At 42.4% G+C, this 25,150-nt stretch overlaps 1 protein-coding gene across 1 annotated transcript in view; it reads right to left on the bottom strand.

Moving 5' to 3' along the window:
• CDH4 (cadherin 4) overlaps positions 1-25,150 on the bottom strand; it is a 426,465-nt gene that overhangs the window by 168,699 nt on the left and 232,616 nt on the right. The window contains exon 3 of the mRNA XM_027646096.1: positions 950-1,173. Coding sequence (XP_027501897.1) covers positions 950-1,173 — 224 coding nt within the window. The remainder of the gene's footprint in view (positions 1-949; positions 1,174-25,150) is intronic.

Genomic DNA, 25,150 nt, shown 5'->3' with positions numbered 1-25,150 from the left:
ACTGCTGCTGCCAAAAATGAGATGGAAGAGGTAGGAAAGAGACAGTTACTCAAGGGGCAGATCAGAAGAAATGTGTTTTCATGGAGCAGCCCCCCAATTCCAATGGTTCTGTGCAGCCCACCCCTGCATTTAACTGAGGGAATGCCGTTCTCAGACTGCTGGGCAGGGACAGACCCCTCCTGCTTTTCAGCTGAGTGTATGGAACTAAAGCAGAAAGAAACCATCTGTAACCTTCTGTCTGACATACTGAATGGCACTGGCTTTTCACTGTCAGGGCTGGGGAAGGGAAGGTGCTGGCACTGAGCAGAGGGGACATTTGGCACTGCAGTGCCACGTTGTGCTTCGCTGCCTGCACCACGTGTGAGCATGTGTTCCTTATCAGGCAGCAGCAATGCTCCCTGTCCTTGCATTGGAAGGAACAAGCCCAAATCTCCCCTCTGGAAGCTGCAGGGCTATGCAGATGGCTCACAAGTGAAAGGAATAATTGTGAAAACCAGGAAGATGTCTTGGCAGCATGGCAGAGCAGCCAGTGCGTGACTCCAGGTCTGGGCTGTCACAAAAGAAATCTGAACTTACAACCATCAAGATCATGGTTGACTTTGACTCTGCACCCTTCATTTGCAGGTTTTACTTAAAGTCAAGAGAGATTGTTAGCAGTGAGTTGCAAACATGATGTACATACCCTGCAGTGTACAGCAGAGCCAAGCAGTCACTTAAAAATACAAAAGTATGAACTTAAAAACCACTTCCTTCACTGGTGACCTTAAATCATTTCTGTCAGAGAGGTTCACGGATCATTTGCAAGAAATTGGATGCTGCTTGTGGTATCTCCTACCTGGACACTTCCTTACGAAGCACAGACCAGGCAACACAAACACTCCGACGCCGCACGAAACTTTGGGGCAAAGGAAGAACGAAATAAGAAAAAGAGCTCTGAAAAAACTCTTACCTTGTGTCCATTGTGTTGGGACTTCTCTGCCACCAGAAAGCGGACCATGGCCTCCCATCTGCCCAGGGTCTGGGGATCCCATGCCGTCACCACCAGGATCAGCTGCTTCGAGGGCATTTGCACGTGGTGGGCAGCGAACAGGGTCCCGTCCGCCCTCACCTTGAAGTCCAGGCTGTTGGTTTCATAGCGAACTCCCTTGTTACCAGCACAGTTATTAAATTTTACTAGAACAGAGAGTAAGAGATGGAAGAAATGTGTGAGATTGGCGTGATAAGGAAAGCAATCAAATACAAGTTTCAGACATTTAATTTTCACTGATGTCTTCTATATCTCTAATAACCATCAAGGAAATGATTTAACTGTTTCTTCGACCTTTCAGGAGTGCTCTTGTGCTTTATCTCTGTTCCCCAGGGAAGGAGCTGTAAGCCATTTTTAAAGTATTTGATACAGTTTCATTAGATCTCAAACACAGCTGTTCCCCATTTCTACAAGTGGATTTCTCCCTTGTCGCCATTATCTTTTAAATTCAACTGGAGTCTATTACCCACATTGTGGGTATTTTTTTTCAGGAAATGTTCTCTATTTCCCTAACCCTTCAATAACCTACTCACCATATAGCCTATTTGCACATTCTTAACTGAAATTCAAAAGCCCATAACAATTCCATTATCAGAAATATAAAAACAACAAAAAAAATTAAACACAGAAAAAAAGTTAAACCATTTTGGAGCACCCATCTGCTGCTGGAACTGGACTCCCACCCTGAGCTGTGTTCTCACCCTGGCTGACCCTTCACATGCTACAGTTACTGCGAAGGAGAACTGTAAAACTGTGCTTCAAAAACCATAATGTGCCATTTAAAAGCCTACTCTGTCAGATCAAAGCTCCCCAGTCGCCGATATTTTTATTTTCCTCTTTTTTTGGACAAAGTCATTCACAGACTAGTTTGAAAACTATTTTTATTGCCATTATGAAACATGTCACATACATTAGGACAGAAAAACAAAAACTCTATTATATGACAAAATTGACAAATCTGATCAAAACTGAACCTGCAGCTAATAACACAGGAAACAAAACACTTTCTGCCATTTGAGTAATCCACGGGGCGGAACACACATGTGGTGAAGGCAAACATATTGTACCCGTAAAAACATCTCAAGTGAGTGAGAATGGATGTACAGCATTCCAGCTCAGATCGTTAGATGGTTCTCACGCTGTGGCTGCTGAGTGCTCAGCAGAAATGCTCCAGCCTGCCCTGAGACAAGGAAAAACCTGCTGGCCAGGTCTGATGGGGCTTCAGTAGGCACTTAATTCCTGCAGAAGAAGAGCTGGGCTGGACAGATCCTACCTAGACTGGCTGTGGTGGGAGAAGGGATGCAGTGGCAGTCCAGGTGAGAAGAGCTCCTGAGACAGTTGTAGCTCAACCATTACTTTCCCCCCACACCACAACTGACTCCTCTGCAGTGCTGCTTTGAGTTGAATCAAGGACTAATCTGGATTTAAATAAAAATCCAAAGGATGGCATAGTTGAAAGAAAAAACAGCCAGGAAACGGCTCAAGCCACCCTGCTGCCAAAGCCCCCCAGCACCATTCAAATACAGAGAAACGAGGAGAAAATTGCAGTGGAAGAAGAGAAAATCCTTCTCCTCCTTCACCAAACTGCACCCCTCACTAATCAGGGTGTGATCATGTCATGACTGTACATCTTACAAAGGCTTTCTATGCTGTGTGTTTATTTGGATCCCATTTGTACATTTTTATGTGTGTGGTGGGAAGTGTTACCTAATGCTGCAGCAACTGCTGGGCACAAACTGCAAGTGTCATACATTGATTCATAAAAAATAAGGTGGATGAAGTTATCCAGTATATAAAAAATCTGAAAGCACTGGATGAGGTTAAACACACAAGGTTTACTGGCACCTACAAGAATTGGGATGGCCTCAGAGACCTGTGAGGGGAGATCCCCCTTCCTCCTGGGACCACCCTGCTGGGAGATGGCCTTCATCTCTCAGGAATTTCTGCAGATCTCCCCTGAATTCACAGCTACAAGAAATATGTGCAAACACATCAAGTGCTTCACTTCTAAAATGTTATTTATTTTCAGCTCTATGCCATCAGTGCTGTTAGAAACCTGGCACGTGAGCTGGTGCATTGCTGCACCCCTCTGCTGTGCAATGGCCATGCAGAACACAACTCCCATCCCTACCTCTCAAAGTACCCACGTATCATATGTGGAAAGACATCTGAAGAAGAGAGAAAGGAGTGATAATGACTGCACATTAAAAACATCTCAGAGCTTACTTTGATTTTACTGAGATTAAAAGAAAGCCCTACAGTGTACCAGTAGTCTGAGAGAAAAAAAACACAACAATCTTCCTATATGTGTATGTGGTGATTTCAGTATTCAAAGTATTTAAACATCTGCTTAAGACACAGCGCGTGGCTCCAATATGCTGCTCTGGTGTCATATGTCACTGTGTCGACTTTTATGCTCCATTATCTAAAAATGGCTACCTCGTAGACAAAGTCCCTCTGTGACTTGCTAATTACTTCCATTAGTTTAAAACAAACTTGACTAGAGACGGAGAAAATCCTGAGAGAAATTGTCTAATTTCATTTTTTTTTTTTTTAACACGCACCGTCTCTGCTCCACATTGCTCCTCTCAGGTAGCACAGGTGGGTGAATGCTCAGCAATGAATTAGCACAGCCTGCTCCTCTCCTAAGAGCCTTTAGGAACTGCAAGCACAGAAAGGCTTCAAGGACACGAGGATTCCATAGTGTTGAGTCACTCTGCATGGCAGCAATGGGGCCACAGCTCACCTGGGCAGCTCTGCAGGGGATTCCAAACACCCAGAGATGACCATGCTCAGCTGCTGTCAGGCAGAGCTGCTGCTATTGCTCCAGGTACTGTTTATACACAGCAGAGAAAACACAGGATAGCTGAGCTGCTCACACTTCCATCACAGGACTGCAAGGACATGGCTTAGTGCCGGGTTGGCAGTGCTGGGTTAAAGTTGGACTCAACAATCTTGGAGATGTTTTATAACCTAAATGATTCTGTGATTAGAAATCCTAAACTATCCTCCTTGCTGCTCTGTGAAAACTATTCCTTGGGATTTTACATGACTAGTGAGATGCACTGTTTTATACATACATATATATATACACACATATATATATATATGCACACACAGAGATCCACATAATACACTATAAGTATCTTATAAATAAATACCTTATCTATACAAATTTATATATAAAATACTTTTCCCAAATATATGGGTATGGGTATACGGGAAAAAAGAATCAAGCTATTGTTCTATAATAAATAACATAGTTCAAGGAAAGAAGGCCTTATCCCTGTTTTCAAATTCTACCTCTTACCTCTATTCTTTGCTCTCATAGAGACTGAAATTAAAGTTTCATTCAGCAGCAGACAACTTTTGCCTTTCTTTTTTTTTCCTTTTCTCCTTTAGAAATCTCTAAGTCTACGTAATTTGCAGTTGATGCAACTCTTGACTTTCAAATAATGTAATAAATAAACAAACAAACACTGGCTGTGTTTATTAGACTTAGAACTCTCTGTGGACACAAATCAATCTTTCTTTGACCAGCCTGAAGCCTAAAGAACGCTGCATGAATTTAACATTTAAAAGCTGCAGCATCAGTAATTAGGATTTTGGATAAACAGCAGAGTCACACATCTATCATTTTTACAGGATGGTAAAAAACCCCAACTTTTTTAAAACACGCTGGATAAAATGTTCAGTGATGCTTATCGAAAGCTTATGCTGAAAGCAGCATCTAATGCCTGATGAAAGAAAAAACAAGAAGGCACCCTCATTAGCAGGCTTTTAGGTTTAACCCTTTACCCTCATCATTTTTAATTGCTGCTCTATGAAAGGAGGAAGTACAACAATATGATACGTTGAAACAGGTACTGAGTGATGGGCAGGAAAGCTGCAGGAGTCTGCAGCAAACTGCGGGGCATCTGAGACAAAAAAATGGTATTTTTCTTCAAAAAAGACCCAGGGTGAAAAAAAATTCAACAAGTTTTGCATTGTTCCCTTTTATTATTTAGCTTGTTAAGCTGGCTGGACAGAGTCAAATGATCAAGTGAGGATCTTGAAAGATGTACGAAAACACTGAACTTCCTTGCCCCCCAAATGTCTGAGAAATATACTGAATTTAATGGGACTATAAATGGTACAAACCAAAGAACTCGCTTTTAGCCTTATCCTTCTAGATTCTCCTTTAACTTCTCCTAGTCCATTAAAAAGTGCTCCCTCTGGCAAGCTGCACAGGGCTGGAAGAGCAGGAGGGATAATACTCATTTATTAGGATGTACCCCCTGGCAGGGCATCATCCCACAGTTCAGGACACAGGTCCCTTCATTTGGAGGATTATCACTGCAAAGATGTTTCTCTCCTGATGAACTTTAAAGCAGCAAATACACACCACTATTTCCAGCAGGATCCATCTGCTTTTCAAGCTGTGTCTCTTGACCAGCTCCCCTACACCCGGCGCACCGTGATAAACCTAAGCTGCCAAATCCACCCCTCCTGTGAACACCATTAAGGTGAGGATGGCTTAGCTGTGACCTTTGGAAATTTCAGATGTCTGGGTAACCTGCAGAGTCCTCAGCGTGTACAGAAATGTCCCTTTTGTGTGATCATGAGCAAATCACTTGTATTCCTGCCCTGGCACTCCCGGCCCAATGCTCCCAAATGCCTGCACTCATCCATCTCCTCCGGCCTCTGCAGGGGGTTCAGCCCTGGCCAGCAATCCCCTGCACGTCACCACACCAGGAATTAAAAAGACCCAAACATGCCCTTAGTGTATAGGAACCTGTTGTCTAAGAACAGGCACGAAACCGTTCAGTCAACCACAAAAATGCGCCCTGTGAGCACATCACAGCCTCAACAAAGTGATTTCTCCATTAAGTGCTAATGGGAAGCAGAGCTCGCTGTGCCTTGTTGGAAAGCTGCATTTATTTGACAAAGTAAGTATGTAGCATAAAATTTTACACAGCCACATTTTCGAGGCATCTTTATGTTCACGCAATCCCTCTGTGATTCTGTGAGAAAACTACTTTATAGCAGTGGGAACCAACTGCAGTTGAGTGAATTCCCTGTGGCCACACCGGAAACGTCGAGCAAAGCTGGGATTTGAGTCCTGAAATTCAAACTGCCAGCTGACACTGCCCACATACAAGGGACAAAAATTATAAATGTGGAAAAAGGACCTTCACAGGCACTTCCAAAAAGCAAACAGAGGCAGATCCTTATCCCTACAAACTGCTGTATATTTCCAAATTAGTTCTGGACAAAAAAAAAAAAATTAAGGAATGTCACACAACTTATTATTGCAATTGTTGTGTGAAATGGAGTCCTATGAACAAACATAAATCCATGGTGGAATTCTGTGGCTAAAATATCTTGTCTGCAAAAGGGAAACGCTGAAAGGGAGGCGAGAAGATTTTCACAGAATCATGGAATCTTTAAGGTTGGAAAAGACCTCTAAGATCATTGAGTCTAACAATTAATCTAACACTGTCTGGCCCACCACTAAACCATGTCCCCAAGTACCACATCTACATGTTATTTGAACACTTCCAGGGATGGTGATTCCATCATTTCCCTGGGCAGCCTGTTCCAATGGTTGACAACCCTTTCAGTGAAGAAATTTTTCCTAATATCCAACCTAAACCTCCCCTGGTGCAACTTGAGGCTGTTCTCTCTTGTCCTACCTTGTCCTATTTTGTTTCTCTTGTATTAAAAGGATGGATCTGTCCAGGTACCACAGGCATTTTGACCCCTCTGAAAGAATTCAGAGATGTTGCTGTTTCAGTGTTTTGTGGAAATTAAAACTGACTTGAGCCATCGCACTTACACACAATGCTACGTAAGTCCAGAGTCCTGTTTCTATCCCACTCCTGCTTACAGTAAATCCCATACTAGCACACAATACACAGCCAGATTTGCTTCCTGCAGTTAATAAAATGCTCAGAGCCCTTCTCCTTCCGTACAAGAAAAACAACACATAAATAGGAAAAAAGGATGGCTGTAAAACCTGATAGAGACAATGTGTAATTTTCATCCTCCCATTACTAACTTTATAGGTTACATTTTCAACCACGTCCCCATAAAAGATATCACACTAATAAACTCTTAGTGTCTTTATTTAATATTTATAGCACCACGGGAGAACCAAACCCTACTGGTAGAAGGTAAAACCAGCAATTCAAATAGCTGCTTCAGAGACTAATAAACACATCCCTAGTGGCAGAGTTTAAGAGTATACAGTTTAAAAAAATGCTTTGATACAAAAACCTGTTGGAAATAAATGGATGTGTGTTGGTTGGTATATGAATGTATATAAAAATGTGCATGCTCACACCCTCGGCTTCACAAAGCATTGATTATTCATCAAGTGTTCTTGGAGTAAAAAACAAAAATAATGAATGAGTTCAAAGAATTAATGAACTGCCCCACAGCCTATCATCTCCTGAAAACAGTTACCATGATTTAGCATGTTCTTAATGTTATTGTCTTGCAATTAATGGCACAGGAATCTGCTGCAATTTTACCTATTTCTCACATGTCAAGTCAATGTGAAACATTACATCCAATTTTCCAGTGCATTATTTATGATCTCTAAGCTATGACTGCTAATATTTGCCTTGCTAGAATAATAGTAAATTACCATAACAATTTACCATATGCAATTATGTTAAACAAAATCTTTCTTTATTTATCTTCTTGTAATCTTCAGTTACAGTGAATCCTCCTCTTTGGAATCTGCAGTAATACAATATCCACGACATTCCCAACCCATTACATGCTTGTTAGAAATCCCTCCATGTGCAAGTCAACTTGTGACGCCTCAGAACTGCCGAAAGAGCAGCAATCGATCTCCAGCAGAAACTAAGACAGATTTCAAAAGGCACATAGAAGTATTTTACCTTTAAAAGTACATTCTGAATTTCCCCTCTTTAAATTCCGAAGTTCAACCCCCTCCACGACCAAATTATCCATGTAGGTTTTAGGCTCACACTGGTGAACTCCTGACTGCCTCGTGTTCATCTGCAGCTGTTTTGCCTCCACAAAGCCAGGACTGGAGGTTTTATAGGGAAAATGGCAAACCTTGTTCATGCACAAGTCATTTATTTTAAAAAAAGTATTTCTGTTGGCTTGATGGAGCTACATGGATAAGTCATCTTTTCATTTCTGGAGCCACTTAAATGCTTTTGACACCTTTTCCAGCTTTATGTTCCCTTTTATCAGCTCTTGCTTACACAGAGTTTCTGTTTCCATGGCCAGATGAAAAGGAACAATACATTTCAGTGGACTGAAACAGGGATCCTTTCAGAAGTCATTCTCTCACCTGTACAGTCAGCCAGTAGCAATGAGGAGTTGAGAGCATATTAAAAAAAGATCTAAATTCCATGCAAACAAAACCAAACCAGCCCTACAGTAAACAAACCCCAATTCCCAGACACTGACTGCCTCCTTTATATCCCCACCTGCGCTATTTTTCATTTACTGGAATCCAATTCAACTAAAATACATGTTTTTAAGGAAGAAAAAATGAAGAAGTATATTTCACTTTTGGTTTGGAATTGGAGGGGAGTACAGACCCCTGGAGAGAAGGACTGTAGAACATGATAGAAAAGATGAATCACTCTGGCAACAGCCAGCCAGCCATTAATTTTCAGGAAGCCAGGAGTTGGTCCAATTAAACCAGGCTCCTTTCTCTACATTAACATGCTTTACTCAGTTTTTTTCTGAAGCTAAAACATCAGCTCGAGACCCCAAAGGCTTTTCTATTTAGGATCAATCAATCTACCTTGCTGCACTGTAAAACATACACTGTCAGCTCTGAGGTGAGCTCAAAAAAAAGAGCAACGGTAGAAAAATTTGATAAATCGACATGTTCTGGCAGTCAGTAGAAGGATTCTTCCTACACTGTCACTTATTTTTATCTGATTAGAAACAAGTATTAGTAAAGGGAATATTCCCTTCTATTCTCTTCCTGGTATTTAGCATTGGGTTAAGAGGAGTCTTTTTATCCCCCATTTTCTACAACCAAGCCAGAAGCTTCCTACCACAAAGGCAGAGAGATACAACCCAGATTTCAAAGGGCAGTGAGTTTCAATTGGATTTGCAGGATGTGCACTCACATTCAAGCATTTTCTTTAGCACAGGAACATGGTCCTGCATCTGTTGGTGCTCATGTTAAAGACAATTTTTACTGCTTTGCACGTTTTCATGCTCAGGGCTTTACTGTGGGTGTGCAACCTCACCTCCAGGTTTCCAGCACCTCCTTTGGCAAGGATTGCTTTATTCTGGATTTCATTGCCCATTTGAGATCCACTTACTCTTCCTCAACCCTACTGAGACATTTCAGGAATGGTTAACTAACTATTGAGCCAGGCACTGATGACAGAGGCTATAAGAAGGACAATTATATGGTCTGAAGTCCTCTGCAAAGAGGTACTCTGGGCCGGGCTAACTCTGAGGGTTACGCTTTTCTTTGGTAAATGCCATAGTAACTGCATGTTGTTCCCAGTAGACATTTTTACTTTTGGACAAAAACCTGTCCTAGTAGTTTCAGTATGACAGTCCTCCTCTGTTTTCAACAGCAATGTAGACTGAAAGCCACTGGGATGTGCAGCTGATGTTGCAGCTTCAGATTCCAAGGCGAATAAAGAGACCTTAGCTTGTGTAATTCTGCAAATACCAACTGCACCACACGTTTTGGCAGATACTGAGTTTTTATGGGCAAACATTTTTGGTTTTTGCTCTTCTTTAAATTCCATGTGTCTGCAGAATAGTACTGAGATTCACTATGGCACTAATGAGATCACTTTACAATTAAAGGCTAAGTAGAAACAAACCTCTCACCACTCTACAGGAGAGTTTGGGTTCTCTGATTAAGCACCAGTAAATAAACCCGTTTCACTCTCGGTCCTGGTGCATGGGCTTTCTATGATTAACTCTCCAAACAAGATGGACTGATTGACCCCATGGATTAATCAATGAGTTTCTCAGCTTCAGAGCAAAGTGCAAGCTGTGGGAGTTACCTGCAGCAGGATATGTTCTAATTATTATTACCAGCACTGACTACATAAATCCCAAGGTGCTTTATTCAGAGGTTTTACTCTTAGCACTAATGATTTCCACAACACTCCCATGTTTGTCAAACTACCTATGTGGGAAAAGATTCTAAACACCACTAAGCATTTCTTGAGGGAAAAACTGCAGGTTGTATGGTAGCTTGGGGTGATAATTATAAAGGGAGTAGCCTGGGTAATGGTAGGGCAATCTCTAGGTCATAAAAGCTGCCCACCCATCGTACCTTCATCCCTGGAAGAAGCTGTTGAGAGGCTGAGGCTGTATTGGAGGGAAACTCCATGTGATGCATGGAGCACTCCCAGGCAGAGCAGAGAGCCCAGCCCTGCTGGTACCAGGAACATCCTGACACTGGGAGCAGTGGTGGGAAGGACACAGAGCTCCTGCACAACCACCCCTGCCAGCTCCCACCTTCTCCACAGACAGAGATCTGGCAGCCCTGTGGGGTTTCCTCTCAGTCACAGATCTCTTTTCAGCTTTCCAGAACTGCATTTGAAATACATGGGGAGTTGCAGGAAGATTTTTAGTGAAGGGGAAAAAAAAAGTGAACAGAGCCCATTTGCAGCCTAGGAAAAGAAGTTGAAAGAGATGCTCCAACCGCAGCCGTGTCAGACAGCCTCGGGCTCCTCTCTCCTCACACTCTTCAAACAAACAAACTCTCAACACCTCGAAACAGAGGCTGCACATGTCAGGGGGGAAAAAAAATATCAGACACACCAGTAAAGACACTGAACTCCTTGTGGATTTGACTTGTGTGTAAACACCGACAGCTTTGGGTTTGGGTGTTCTCATCTCCCTCAGCCCAGCTTAGGTGTGGAGATACGCTGGTCCAGGGAGGCAGATCACAATGCAGGAAATGAACAGATGTTTCAGGCAAGAATATTAGAAATGGAAGACTTGTTAACTGGAAGAATCAAGGCAGGGTAGCTATATTTAACTAGCAGCTGCTGTGCACCTCTGCTCTTCTGCCTGCTCGAAAAGCAGCTGCAGTCCTTTACCTTCATCTGTAATCTACACAAGTCTGCAGGTTTCAAGAGAAATAAATAATATGTAGAATAAAACACTGCTTGGTACCTGGTGGTCTCAAGTGCTTTGACATTTGGAAAAATTCAGAGCATTTTATTTACAGAGGGAGGCTCCAGATTCTGCTTCTGGCACTTGGTCAGAGGGAGCAGGATGAGAAAAAGTGGCCTCGATGCCCAAACTGCACTTGAGTGGGTAACAAACATGGGGCAAGTTGAGAGATGGCAGGGCTGCACAGCTGCAGAGAGCCAGAGCATCCTGCCCCGGGGCTGGACTCCAGTGTCCACTGACTCCACAGGAAATTCACCCACAGAGTAGGAAATTAACTGGAAAAGCAAAATCACAATAAAACCCAGATCCACGCGATCTGGTGGAGGTCATCACTGAATCCAAATGAACCTCCTGGCCCCTGCAGCCACCCTGGAACAGACCTTGTGCATTCCTGCAGCCATGGAGCTCAGCTGCTGCTGCTGCTGGTGTCACAGGGATGAGATTTAATGTAACTTTCCCTTTCCTCTTTCACATTCACCCCCTCTGACCCTTCCTTCTACCGCAGTATCCAAGAGAAAGGCATCCCTCCCCTCGCCTGAAGAACGACTTCAGGATTCAACTACCAACCTTAAATTTCATGACGCACTTTTGCAGGGCTCAGTCCCTTCAATTAAAACAGAGAGAGACTGAAGCCAGTAAATTAGAGAACGTGACAAATGCAGCACAAAGCACTGAAGATCCCAGAAGGTATCAAATTTAGTGTTAAAGTAAAGAAACAATAGGGAAGTCCAAGACATTTCAGAGTGTAGTGAATCAAATTAAATTGCCTGAAATTCCACATGGAATACATTTGACAAATTTCTTTCCCCCTCTTCAGCTTTCTGTTTGAGATGAACTGTCGTCTGGCAGCTTCAAACGTCTGGCACAGCTTCAGCTTCAGTTTGCTGGGGCTGAATCCAAACACGAACCTGAACTTTACCAGTTCTGCTCTTTTTGTAAACATACTTGCTGTGGCTGCCAAATGCTTTCCAAAAGCACACAAAACCCAGAATCCAAAAGGAAAATATTGTCTTGCTGTAATAAAATCTGCATTTTACCACCTATGGGCAGCATCCCGCGCGCAGAGCCGGCGGTCGGGCAGAGCCCACCTTGCCTGTGTTTCCCCACACGTTTTGGAAGGGGACAACGAGTGGGGAGCTGCTGTGGGAGGGATGTGTCTCTCATTCACCCAGTACAAGCCCATTCCACAGCATTTCAGCCCCACCAGCGCCAGTGCCACTTCTTCCCCCAGGGCTGTGCGGGCAGCTAATAATACAACAATTAGCAGTAGGATTCCTCAGACGTGCTGGATAAGACAAGCAGTAAAATGTCATTACACCACGCATCACTGATAGCAAAGACCAGTTTAGATTCCCCCAGTGAGTAGTCTCAGAACAAATTCATTTTAAGGTAGGGAACTTCAGCAGCGGAAGAGACGGATATAAAGAGGGTTATGATCAAATTGCTCCTGAGCCCAGATAGCATCAGCCTCGATATATCAGATTCTTTTTCTCCACTTTGCTTTTAAAACATAATTGGTTTTGCAAAAGGCTTACAACAACGCACGCTTCTTTGACACAGAGTGCCATTCTTCACCAGCAGCATCTACTACCTGCATGATTCTCTTTATAAATTCTTTCTTCCTCCATTTTAAAGCTTTTTAAAACTCTCAAGCTTCATAAACTATCCAACTGCAGATGGCTAAACCAGGATGGCTAAACTGAGCCCACCTTTAGGCTGAAGAGCAGCAAATGACAGAGGTGTGCGAGTTCTGGCACCAAGCAGGTGCTGTTAGAAAAGCATATTTTATTGTCCACAAAGACTCAGCCTCACCTCTGAGAGCCACATGGAGTTCCACCACTGCCTAAAATAGACAACATCTGGTTCATATAAACTCTGATTTATTGCATGTCTTCACTCCCCTTGGGTTTTAATTACGAGTAGATCTTGTAACTATTATATTTGTATTTGTTTTATCCATCTAGATATTTTTCTACACTATTAACTACAAATGAAAGCTCGTTCTAAAAATAGAAAAATATACTTAAAAATATGCATATGGTCTTTATTAAGGAAATCCCTATACTGAATTTTTAGATGAAGTAAAAACACTACTGAAACCACTGATTAGCAAGCAAGCCTTTACCTGATTTAGTATGAGACTAAAGAAGTTGCTTTCTATTACAATAAAACCCTAAAGAAAACAGTACAGAACTGACTGCTGCCTCTCATCCTAACCAGTGTGGTGGCAGATAAAAATCCCTCATTACTGCAGCACTCTGACTGCTTCCAAGGTTTTTTTGGGGGGTGTTGAGCCACTTACAGTGGTCAGATGTCCTCATTTTAAAGCACCTCTCTTCTTCAGCAGACAAGACAGAACCAGACTGTACCTAAAGAATAGAACACTCTTCCTCCCCTGGGTAAGAGAATACAATCAGGAATGCAATCATTGGAAGCCTTCCTCCTGAGACATTTTTTTTGTCTAAGCTTTTTTTTTTTTTTTTTCCCTAATGAAACTCTTGATCTTTCTGGGAATAAGTTGATTTAAAAGTGACTTTTTAATTTGTATGATTGAATAACTACCACCATAACAGAACATACAGTGCAATAAATAAATACCACTTGCAAACTTCAGAACTCCCTGCCTCTGCATCAGCCATCAAAACCAACTCTGTAAGAAACAAGGGATGTGACAAACCCAAGCAACCTTTTTCCCCCATCTTACAAAAAGACTGAAAACTATTTCTTGAAATGTCCTAATGTTGCTATTAAATGATGAGTCTTCTGAAAACGCTTAGTGGTCGTTCACAGCACCCTCCAGGAGGACCAGCAGACGTCACCTCCACAAGCCCAACACACTGACTGGGCAGCTCAGGTCCAAGCACTGAGGCAGAATCCTGTCCTACTCATGGCACAGAAGTTTTGGGAATATGATGGAAAACAGAAATTGCCCCAGATGTCTGAACTGCTGAAATCTGGAATGCAAAAAGGGCTGAGAGCTGAGTTTTCCCTCCCCCAGTGTCAGCACACAGCGTGACTCGCGTGCTGAGCCATCTGCAGACCAACAAACCCTCCAGGTAGAGCAACAGGAATGTAAGAAATATTTTGGCTCTGTATCTATTTTTTAATTAAAAAGTTTTGCATGTAAACAGATACCTTCTCTTCCTCCAAATCTACACTGACATCCACTACTTATCATTCTGAAGCAATTGCTAGGGGAAACATGATTAAAAAATACCATATTCCATGGAAGTGTTCTTAGAACTGCCCATCATTGTGCCGCCTGGTCCCCTTTCACACCAGCTCAACTGTGAGAGTTTTAAGCTGAAATCAAAAAGTCAGGCCATTTAAAGACATAAAAGTCAGTTATGAGGCTGAAATTTTATTTTTCATTTATTGATTGATGGGTTGAAAAAGAAACATCGACTGGCTGATATCTTTTAAAGGTTAAACAAGTGTGATGAATGGTAGCAAAGAAAGCCCTACCAAACCTTGATTCCCACTTCTTTTATGAACTACAGGGATATCAAGGCTAAGTTGGATGGGGTTTTGAGCAAGCTGGAATAGTGGAAGGTGTCCCTTCCCATGGCAGGGGGGTGGAACAAGGTGATCTTGAAGGTCCATTTCAACCCACACTATTCTGTGATTCTATGAACAACATCCTAACGACACAACAACCCCAATATAGCATCAGGGATCACGGAGGGATGAAGGCACATGAGCTGGAGACTCATCCTCTCTGTATGGATGTGGAGGGCGCAGCTGGCACTGACCCCAGGACAGTGCACTGGCACTTATGTCCCGTTACCACCATGGGTAGCAGCACTTCAACACTTTCCAGTCACACATTTGCAGTTTTTTCAAGAGCAGGCCTCAGTAAGGACTGTCAACTACTGCTGTCAGGGACGTCTAGCTCAATGTAAACACTCCGTTAGTAACGTGATGAAATTACACCTTCAGGTTTATTCTAACTGCTAAAATAAATCTTTGCACAGAACAAGTGTGCATTCATTTATACTGCAGTGCTATGACCACAAGTTTTAATTTTTACTATTTAATTATTCATCCTGGATCAGGTCTCAATTTAAGCTAATATGCAAAGATGAGGAAGAATGGGCACTTGTTTATCTCAGGTTTTTCCAATTAATCCAAGTTGTTCAGTAATCACATTACTTTTCTACTATGTGATAAGAAAGAAAACAAACAACCAGCAACCATCCAAAGAACAAAAAAAGACTCCCTTTATGCAAGAATCAGGATGTTCTACAAAATTTACTTGCATGGATAGACTCCAATAAACCCATTAAAATATTCATTTATAGGGATGGCTCATATTATTGACTCAGCTTGCAAGGGAAATTTTTCTTCTTTTTTTGCCTTTAATGTCTATAATATTATGAGTGAATTGACCTAATAACAGATTATACGATGGAGATTGGCAGAGGTTTCCTTAAATTGTCCTGGAAATATGAAATTTTCCTAAATTTTCCTCTTGCTCCATATGGGCAGTGATAATATGTGGTACATCAACCAGCAAATTCACACCTATTACCTGGTGCTATACCTGAATTAATCAAATCCAAAACTTCCAACCTACCAAAATGCCTGCTTAAAATTAACCATGTCCTACCTTTTTTCAATAAAAAACTTGGGAAAAGTTGAAGTAAGAAACTTCAGTCTTGAAGAAACTCGCCAGTCTGTAATTCATATAGTTTTAATGACATTTCTGACCTTTAAAACAAAAAGCATGAATAGCTCACCCAGACTATTGGGCAAATAGAAAAAGTAACAAGAAAAGCCAGCAAAGAAAAGAGGAGCTACCCAGGAGGAATGCTCTGCAGCTCCAATATACAACATTTCTACTCTGTAAAAATAGAATGCCACTAAAACTTCGCCAGCCACTGCCCTCACTTAGCCTGATGAGACTTTCTGTTGCTCATCCAGTTGTTCCTTTGATTACTCTGATGTCCAGAAGTTTCTGATAAATAGTCTTGTACTAAGAACATATCACTGTTTGAAATGCAGTTGTCAGAACAGAATATTACTCTATTTCTCTTGCATGTAAATAACCAGCAAGAGCTCACACTCTGTCATCTGAATTACCTTCTAAAAATCATCCAAATCTCGAGGAGCCCTTCTGATCCAGGTTCACTGATACAGCAACAACTATATTGTGTCTGTATGAAACACCAGGGGCCTGGGCTTTTAAAGATACCACTGCTGAAATAGGTGGCCTTGATTATTTTTGTGCTCAAGCATAGGCATCATTGGGTGATCAGTCCCTGCACTTACATGCACAAATTAATTATGCTGAAAATTTTTCAATTAGCCATTTGCCATCGTCCTTGTGGATGGGGTGGTGTCCCCATCTCACAGCCAGGTCATTACACAGAGGAGGGGGCAGACACTGAGCTCCACTGAACCCCAACCAGCCACACCATCAGTTCCATATGCTTAACCTTCACGCTTTCCTGAACGTTTATAAAAAAAATCAAACAAAACCAAGCAAATCTTTTTGTTGAACCTGACTACCACAGGCAAGTCCTTCTTCTCTACAGGACTCTCCCCTGTGAATGCACCTCCCAAAACACTGTGGACCTTGATCTCATGTGGTGAGGATGAGGTGATGGAGCTGCCCCAGGAGCCTCCACCACTGCACACGGATGGAGTCTGGGGTGTGCAACAGTGCAATGCTGACATGCTGACACGCTCCCCTCTGTGTGCACGTGGCCAGGACACCTGCACAGAGCCGACCTGCAGCACACTTGGCTTGATAACCACTTATTTCCTCCAGCAGCAAAGGGACTGAAGCTCTAAAATGAAAAGGCAGTGGGGAGGAATGCAGCCATTTAGGGAAGATCCACCCAACGAGCACTTTCAGAATGAAAAATACAGGCTGCCTTGTTTAAAACACTGTCCTATGCTTAGGCAGCCCTCTCCCTCAGGTATCTGCACTACACAACGCCCCTCTGGAGGGTGATATTATACGTTCCCTCTCTACCCTGTTATTTCTGGCTGCTTAAGCAGCAAAGGACCAATATCCCATTCAGTTATGCTCAGTTGGTGCAAGAGAAATCAGTGAGTGATCTCTCTGCAGTTCAATTCCCACACCTCGTGCTCGTGTGGCACTGCTGCTTTCTGACAATGATTGATGACTTGGACCAAGCCCCTGTTACTGGGAACTGAATGGGTATTTCTTCATGAGCTACCCGTTATCACGCAAACTCTGTGAGCTTTAAGGGTAGAAAGCTTATCCTCTGGAACAGACTTTCCCATCTGAAACACCTCCTCCTTTCTCCTGTGATTTACTGTTCATTTATCTTTACTGGAAAATTGCTCTTTCCGAGTTACGAACTGGAGACATCTGAGGCTCTCACTTCTGGAAAAGCCAGCCATGGAAACCCTAGAAATGAAAAGCCAGCACTCCCATGGGCATATTAGCTGGTTTTAGACCACAGTTAATGACTTGTCAGTCATACATTATTTCACATTAAATTTCGTTTACATTCAAGTCACAGTGGACTGAGCAGTGGTGCACGTATCCATCACCCAGTTTCCAGTGACCATCAGCAATTAACAGCATCTGTACACCCTACAGGGGTGTTTTCCAAATCCAGATTGACATGTTTCAGGCAGACTGAATACTCCAGACAGTATTTCCACAAAAACTAATTCACACCTGAAACACAGAGCAGACACACTCTACTGTTACTTCCTGCCAGCTCCAAGCCTTACAACTTAAGCTAAACAGTATTTAGTGATTTACTCTGCTTAGCTCTAGCTAGCTAGATTATTAAAATATTATCTTCTGTCTTAGCAGTAAGGCAGGGTGTGTGTAGACAAGGTCAAATCATGACTGTTTATGTCACCTTCTAATTTAGCTGATTTGGGTTGAAAGGACTGCATTAGAGATGAATTGCTCCTTAAGAGGTTTCTTTAAAGCAAGGAATTAAAAAAAGTCTGAAACTCTTAAGGTCTCCTAATACATGTGACCATTTTGCTGTGTTTCTGCCCTGAAAAAAAATAATTACTGATGCAAGAAAACTCTTTTTCTTCTAGTAATGAACAGTAGAAGCTTGTCTGGGGGAAAAAACAATGATTAGATTGTATGTGTTACCTCCAAATGTAAAGTCATTTTACTTGAGACAATATTAAGACGCTAAGATGCAATGTTTGATCATTAATTTTGGCTAACACTACACATTAGTGTTGCTGCAGTCTTAGATTTTTTTCTTCTCCCCTGGTTTTAGAAGCCTTAATCATGCTTACAGCCGATCCTAATTGCTGAATCCTATCACTCTCCACCTTCTCTAAAACGCTCGGGGCAAAAGAAATAGCGAAGATTAATGGCAGACGTGTAATTAGACGAAAATGTAAAGATCTCGTGTTAATCATTCAGAAATAATTTGATAAATATGAAATTCTGAAGAGCTCTCACTAGAGCAGGAGATGATAAAACTGGAGTGCTGTGGCACAAAGCTGAGCACATTTGTATGTGCCACACTCCTTGCGACTGGAACGGGAGAGCTCACGCCCGAGTGTGTGGGCATGCAAGGGAGGCTCCATTAACATAATGGGATTCAGCATGGAAGACCATCTGTTTTAATTGAGCGAGCTTATTCGTACAATGCTTTGCTCCACTAATCTTGTTTAGATTAATGTTAATGTTCTATTAAAAGGTAGTTTATCATCCCACAATACCGAGTTAAAGCGATCACACCCACAGTAATATTCTCAGCTCTCGTGGAGGCAGAGAGCTCGCTCATTACCAGGCTATTGATCAACTCACAGCACAATTATTAAGGCTGGGAACCTTGGTTAAAAGTAACCAGAGGTCCTTTGTCCAGTGAGTGTAAATGCACGGATAAATAGCTTTTATTTAATTAATTTAAAATACAAAAGAACACAGCCCGCAAAATAATTCTCAATTATGCCTTTGGGTAACTACAGGAATGATGCTTTAGCTAATACCACCTTTCAGGTTGTAACAGAGAGAGCAAGTGTCAAACCGGGATGGGTTTCTCTCAATTTCTTTTCTTCCTGTGACTCATCTTCTCACCGTAACCCTTGGTCTGTCTTTAGTGCTTCTTTTAATGAGAAAGCAGGAAGCTGAGTGCTGGCTGGAAGCACACCTATCATTAAAAATGCAGACACAGGGCAAGACAAAATGTGCAACAAAGCACCTTTTGTACGTGGATCTAAAAATACCAAATTGCAGGAGGCATTATTATATCCTGAAGGTTTAACTTTTTTTCCCCCAAAATATGGCAAAATCTGAAAATGAACTTCTGTATCCTCCATGGCTAGAGAATAATGCATCTAAATGTTTCAGTTATTATTTTTAAAGGTTATATTTTTTAAAACAAAATCATGTGCCAGCCAAGTAATGAATTATTCCACCACTGTTTGGGGGTTGGGTGCTTGAGTAGCAAAATGGATTACAACCTGCTATATTTACAACAAAAATAAGACTATCATCAGAAAAATAAATTCTACACTCATCTGAGTTCAACCTTCACCCCTGCTTTCTCCCCTTCACCTTCATAAATGCTATCTTGAGCTGCTCGAGCCCAGGTTCAAGCCCCCGGTGAGGATCTCACCTTCTGGCTGTTCTGCCCACCAGTGTGGTCACTGCTTTGTTTCCTTGTACATCCCTGGATCCCCTTTCTCCACTGCACCCAGCAGCCTTCAGGGTCTGACTCCTCCAACCTCCAACACTTCTCCCCACTCCCATGTCACCAGAGCCTTGGTAATTGCCCCTCTTGTTCTCAGCCAAGTAGCTTTGCTCTTTTTCCCTTGCAGCTCCATCGCTCTGGAATAGTTCCTGGTGGGCCAGCAGCAAGGGTACCTCCACATTTCCCTCCTAAAACATCTCTTCTGCTAGAGCAGATAGAGTTGGTGTGCTGGGCGACTGCTGCTCGTGCAGGAGTTAGAATCACAGAATCATTTAGCTTGGAAAAGATTACTGTTGCCTTTCTTTCTGAGGACTCCCCCCCAAGCCCATCTCAAGTCACCAATTTTGCCCTGTCTTACACCAAGATGGCAAACCCTCACTGACAAGGATCAACATGTTGGTGTTTGTTTTGCACAGCTCCTATTTTTATGGTGTCTACAACTGCAGCTGCTCAATAACACTGTGGCACAAATAAAGTAACAAAAGAAGTAACAAGTGCAGCCCTCCCCCTCGTTCCAAAATTTCGAGTATGGCTTGAAAGAGTCCACTTAGAATTTTTATTTCCTAAGGGAACGTTTTATAATTACATTTTGGACATAGAACAAGGAAGATGAAGGATACCAGTAGAAGATGAAATATATGTGAAGAAATTCTTCACATGCCATTCTAAAAACAATAATCTCACAAAGCAATAATTCAAGGGAGATTTCCTCCCCGAATACCCAAACATGCCAGTCATTAATTACAACTCAGAAAAGCTTCTCTGTGATACAAAAGCATCACTATTCCTTCTCTGCAAAATCGGGAACCTGAGAAGAATAAAAGTTAAATGGTTCATCCAAGAAAACCCAGCTGACAGTTGCCAAACTGCAAAACACTGCAAGCAACATCAGATGCTTCTTCTCACATTGGCTGTGTTGATGTCGGCAGCTCCTCACTTTAGCCTGGGGTAGGTTTTAAGTTTCTCAGTAAAACTAAACCTGAAATTAGTCCATGTACTGAACTTTTGAAAATCCCACCTGAGCAGACTCCAAAATACCTAAATTACGTCAGACACAAAGGCAATGTCTCATTTAAGAACATCACTCCGAGATTAAATCCGCTCTGATTGGAGCGAAAACAAGACTGGTTGAGGACACGTGTTATGAGCCACAATTTTTCATGGGAATGCTGGAGGAGACTTAAATGAACCCCTTAATTTGCAGAGTGGAATTGTTAATGTTTCCCTTGGAAAGACAAGACGCATTTCTACCTCTAACGAGCGATATCCATCCATAGCTAACGAGCCACACAACCTCCGAGCGAACACTGACAACTTCACAAGGGAGATGCACAAGCCACCGATTACACTGGAAAAGTTGATAGTGATCAGGGTTAGAAATCATTGATTTCCTGAGCATTTGTCAAGCAGTGCTCCAGGCTGTGTCCAACACACAGAAATCGCCAAGTGACAAAATAAAATTAAAATACCCAAACTTCTCTGCCTCCATCCATTATCACCATTTCTTGTCCTTTCCTAACTTCCTGTGTTGAGCACCATCTCCCCAGCGTGGCTGTGCCCCCCCTGCAACCATCCCTTTTGCAACTCCAGACCTTCAACAACTCTGGACTAGGGATGCAAAGGGCTTGTTTTTTATGGCGTTTGTCACATTTTTGGGGCAGCTGCCCTAGCTTAGGATGGAGAGCAGCTGGGATCTGTATTGCACAAGGTCCTGCATGAAGTTATGAGGCTGCCTGCAAGCACTTTGGCTGCTTTTTGCACTGAACCCAAGACAAGAGAAGTGGGAGAGGCAGCCAGGGAGTGTGAAAATGCTGAGGCAGGGGGAAATTGCATGGGAAGTGTGAAAGGATAGGGACAACACTCAGGGAATCACAGTTAGCAGACAATTAACTTCCATACATTATTGTATTCCACCATCAGCTGTACTGAACATTAATGTGACCAATCAGGTTTTTCTTTAGGCTGAAGTTACACTGTGCAGTGTGTTTTCAGCAGGGTGGGCATGGACCTGCCTGTCCTTCTGCTGGGCTCTGTGGGAGAGGAGAAATCACACAATCTGTGATGTCAAGCTACCTCTGCACCCTCCCTTAGAGTTCCTGGCTACTTCCCACATTTCCATGTACAGAGGGGAGAGAAAGATGCTCCAACAGTGCCAGCATTCTTGGGGTCACTCCAGTGACAACGTTGAATGAGGTGCCTGTGGGTGGAGCAGGTGAGTGCCTGTAGTGACATAAAAGGCACAAACCTAAACACCTTCTTTGGTCAATAATGCAATGCAGAACGTGACTGGCATTTTTCCCTCTCCAGACAGCTAAGAAATGCATTCAGGAACCTGTGCCTAAGCTGCACGGGCTGTTAGCCAACACACTGTATCTACACATGACAAATTACGCATTCAGCCATTGTTTGAAAGTTTTGAATTCACTGTTGGTGGTAAACTTTTTACTAGAACACACAGATGGTCCTGCCTGATCTTGTTAATGAAAAACTCTCACACAGCTACAAAAACAGACGTGATCATCTGTTTTTCAACATTCTGAAAAAAACCTACAGAGGTGTAAGGTGCTGTACAAATGAGAATAATTAGCTTGTGCCATCTGTGGACATTAAAAAACCCAGAGTGTCTGTATTCCTGTGTTTTATAATGATAAGCATTATGTCTCCAGCAAAGTACGTACTTAATAACTTTTCAATTTATTGTGACCTTCTGCTCCAATTTACTTAAGGAACTATAATACGAGCTGTGCCTCGCACCTTTTTCACCTTATAATTAGCAAGTAATAAAAAATGCTATTAAAAAGTAATAAGTCTGAAGCTCTCTGACAATTCACTGATTAATTCTTAAGATTTTGAAGTACGTTGGAACATACTTAGCTAAAACATCAATTTTATCCAGTTTTCAGCACCGCTGACGAGTGTTGGTGCACGATCAAGCCTCACAGCTCACTCACAAGTAATGGCTGCAGGAATTGCACCCCTTGGTGTTACACAGCTCAATGACAGGGTCCAAGTTCCCAGGTCTGTCCAACCCAAGTTTAGTGGTGGGCTGTGCTTTGTCCTTGTACATGCAGTGCTGCACTCCTGGGCTCTCTGGCAGGAAAGGCACAGCACTGCAGCACTTGAGACTAGATGCCTTCAGCATCCAGTGAGGAACAGCTTATATAGATGAGTGCCCTAAAGGGAAAACAGGAAAAACCATCAGCATGCAGGACTAGATTTCACCTGATTCTGTATAACATCCCCTGGAGGCACTTAAAGGTGCTGAGGGCACAGAACTTATACTCCTGAGCCTCCGAAAATGGGCAGTGCCTAGGAAGGCTGGTCTGACAGCCTGTACTGGCTTTTTTCACAGCACTCCCACCGTGAGAGGAGAAATTACCAAAAGGAGTCGGGTCATCTGCATGACAGAATGAAGAGCATGTTAAACAGCACTGCACAAGCTAAAGCTGTCCCCAAACTGGAGATCCAGGTAAGAAAGAGGAAACCCAGTGAGGAGGGCTCAGAGTGGAGCCCTCACTACACAGACCTTTGCTGGCTACCAGAACCAGGAGCACTCAGGGAAGCTGCTCCCCCAAGCCCACTCCCAGCTCTCTCACAGCAGGCACTGGTGTGAAATTTATCCTCCACGTGCCATTGAGCTCCTCCCTCTGAGGTGTGTACTCAAACACTGCCACATTAATGGGTTTCATTTCATATTAAGTGAAAGCAAATAATGTGCAGTGAGCAAATGCTAATTTCATGGAGTGCTGAGAGCTGGAATGCTGTTGCCTTAAAGCCAAGCAGAGTATGCACTGCTGCCACTGCCATTCCTAGTGCTCTTCCACTCATGAAATGCTCTTATATTATTCACACAGAGAAAAAAGCAGACAGCTTTCAGCCTCCAAACCACTATGGAAACCTTTTCTCAACAACATTTCCTCCACAGAAACAGACCTGAGCTCCAAAACAGACCTGAGCAGAGGGTCAGTGAATGCTATGTTTTATTTATTATTTCATGATTTATTGTTATTTTGTTAGACACTGGTAGCAGACCCCAGGGGTACAGTGCAAGATCCAGACCATAATCGCCGTGCCCAGAACAGCCTGACACCCAGAGAAGATTAAAACACGAAACATATCCTGTGCTCACCTCGTAATCCTACCATGGAAACCTGTAGCTGCAAATATACAGATGCACAGTCCTTACTTTCTTATCTGTTACATGTTTTAATACCAGCAAAGGCCTATTTCTATTCATATTTAACTTGAAACCAGGACAGCTCAGTGAGGCAAGTGACAGCAGCCACTGAAAACATTTTTTAAGTGAGCAGTCTCCCACTCCTGACACAATTTTGGGGTGTATCTCATTTAAAAACCATTCTGTACTTTGGTTTGTTTTTTTTTTTTAATTTGTACTTTCTGGTTTGAGCTACTGCTATACTGACTCATCTAAAAAGGTGTCTTTAAAATGTTCATGGGTTTACCTACTACAGATGGTTAAGATTAAAAGTGTGAACAGGCCAGCCCAACTTATATCATCAACTCTTTCTCACCCATTGTTTACGTTTCTTAGAGACACAGGTGAGTTAGTCAGTCTTTGCTGTCAGTTCAAGGACTTGGTGTTGTTTCACCTTCTAAACCTTGTTTCCTTCAACTGACTTAAATTCACCTCTATTCCTGAAATACCTCCAATTTTCCCCCCTCTGATTCCATTTATTATGGCAAATGTCTGCTGAAGGTTTGAGTGTACCTGCCTTTACTTTTACTGCTGTATTCATTTAAGCTGCAGCATCTCCTAATTAATTTTAAATTTTTTTTTCCAGACTTCCACTGGATAAAAAGCAGCAAAGCTCTACTCTGAGATGACTTGGAAGAGCCTGCATGCGTTGCTATCTCTTAAGTGCACTCTGAAGTCAAATCAATTCACAACGTCATGTTCACAAAATGGGAAATGATAAGAAAAGAATGAGTTCTGTTCTACAAATTACCAGCAATTCAGTGTGGTGCTTTAATGTCATTCCTGTTCTTCAAGAATGTCACTGAATGCACCAGGCAAGTAAAATGCCCATATGAAATTAAGACACTAAAAGTAAATGTTTGCTCCTGTGTTTTAAAGAACCTCGTAAACGTCAGAGGTTTTTATTTCATGCACACCACATCTTGTAGAGACACAGGAACTATTTGGATCTAATGGGAAACTGATGTTCCTTTCAGCACTGTGGTGCCCATTAGTACCTGTCTGAGCAATGTTCTCCTGCCAGTGTGAGCAGCCTGACACACCAGCTGACCAGGACAGCACAGATGTTTAGTTCTATGTTGTTTTAAGTGCCAGGGGAAGAACAATTCACATACTTCT

This window comes from Corapipo altera, unplaced genomic scaffold, assembly GCF_003945725.1.
Source record: "Corapipo altera isolate COAL_440 unplaced genomic scaffold, ASM394572v1 64, whole genome shotgun sequence".
NCBI classification, from domain to species: domain Eukaryota; kingdom Metazoa; phylum Chordata; class Aves; order Passeriformes; family Pipridae; genus Corapipo; species Corapipo altera.
Note: the sequence above shows the minus strand (reverse complement) of the source record. Positions and strands in the feature narration are given on the sequence as shown.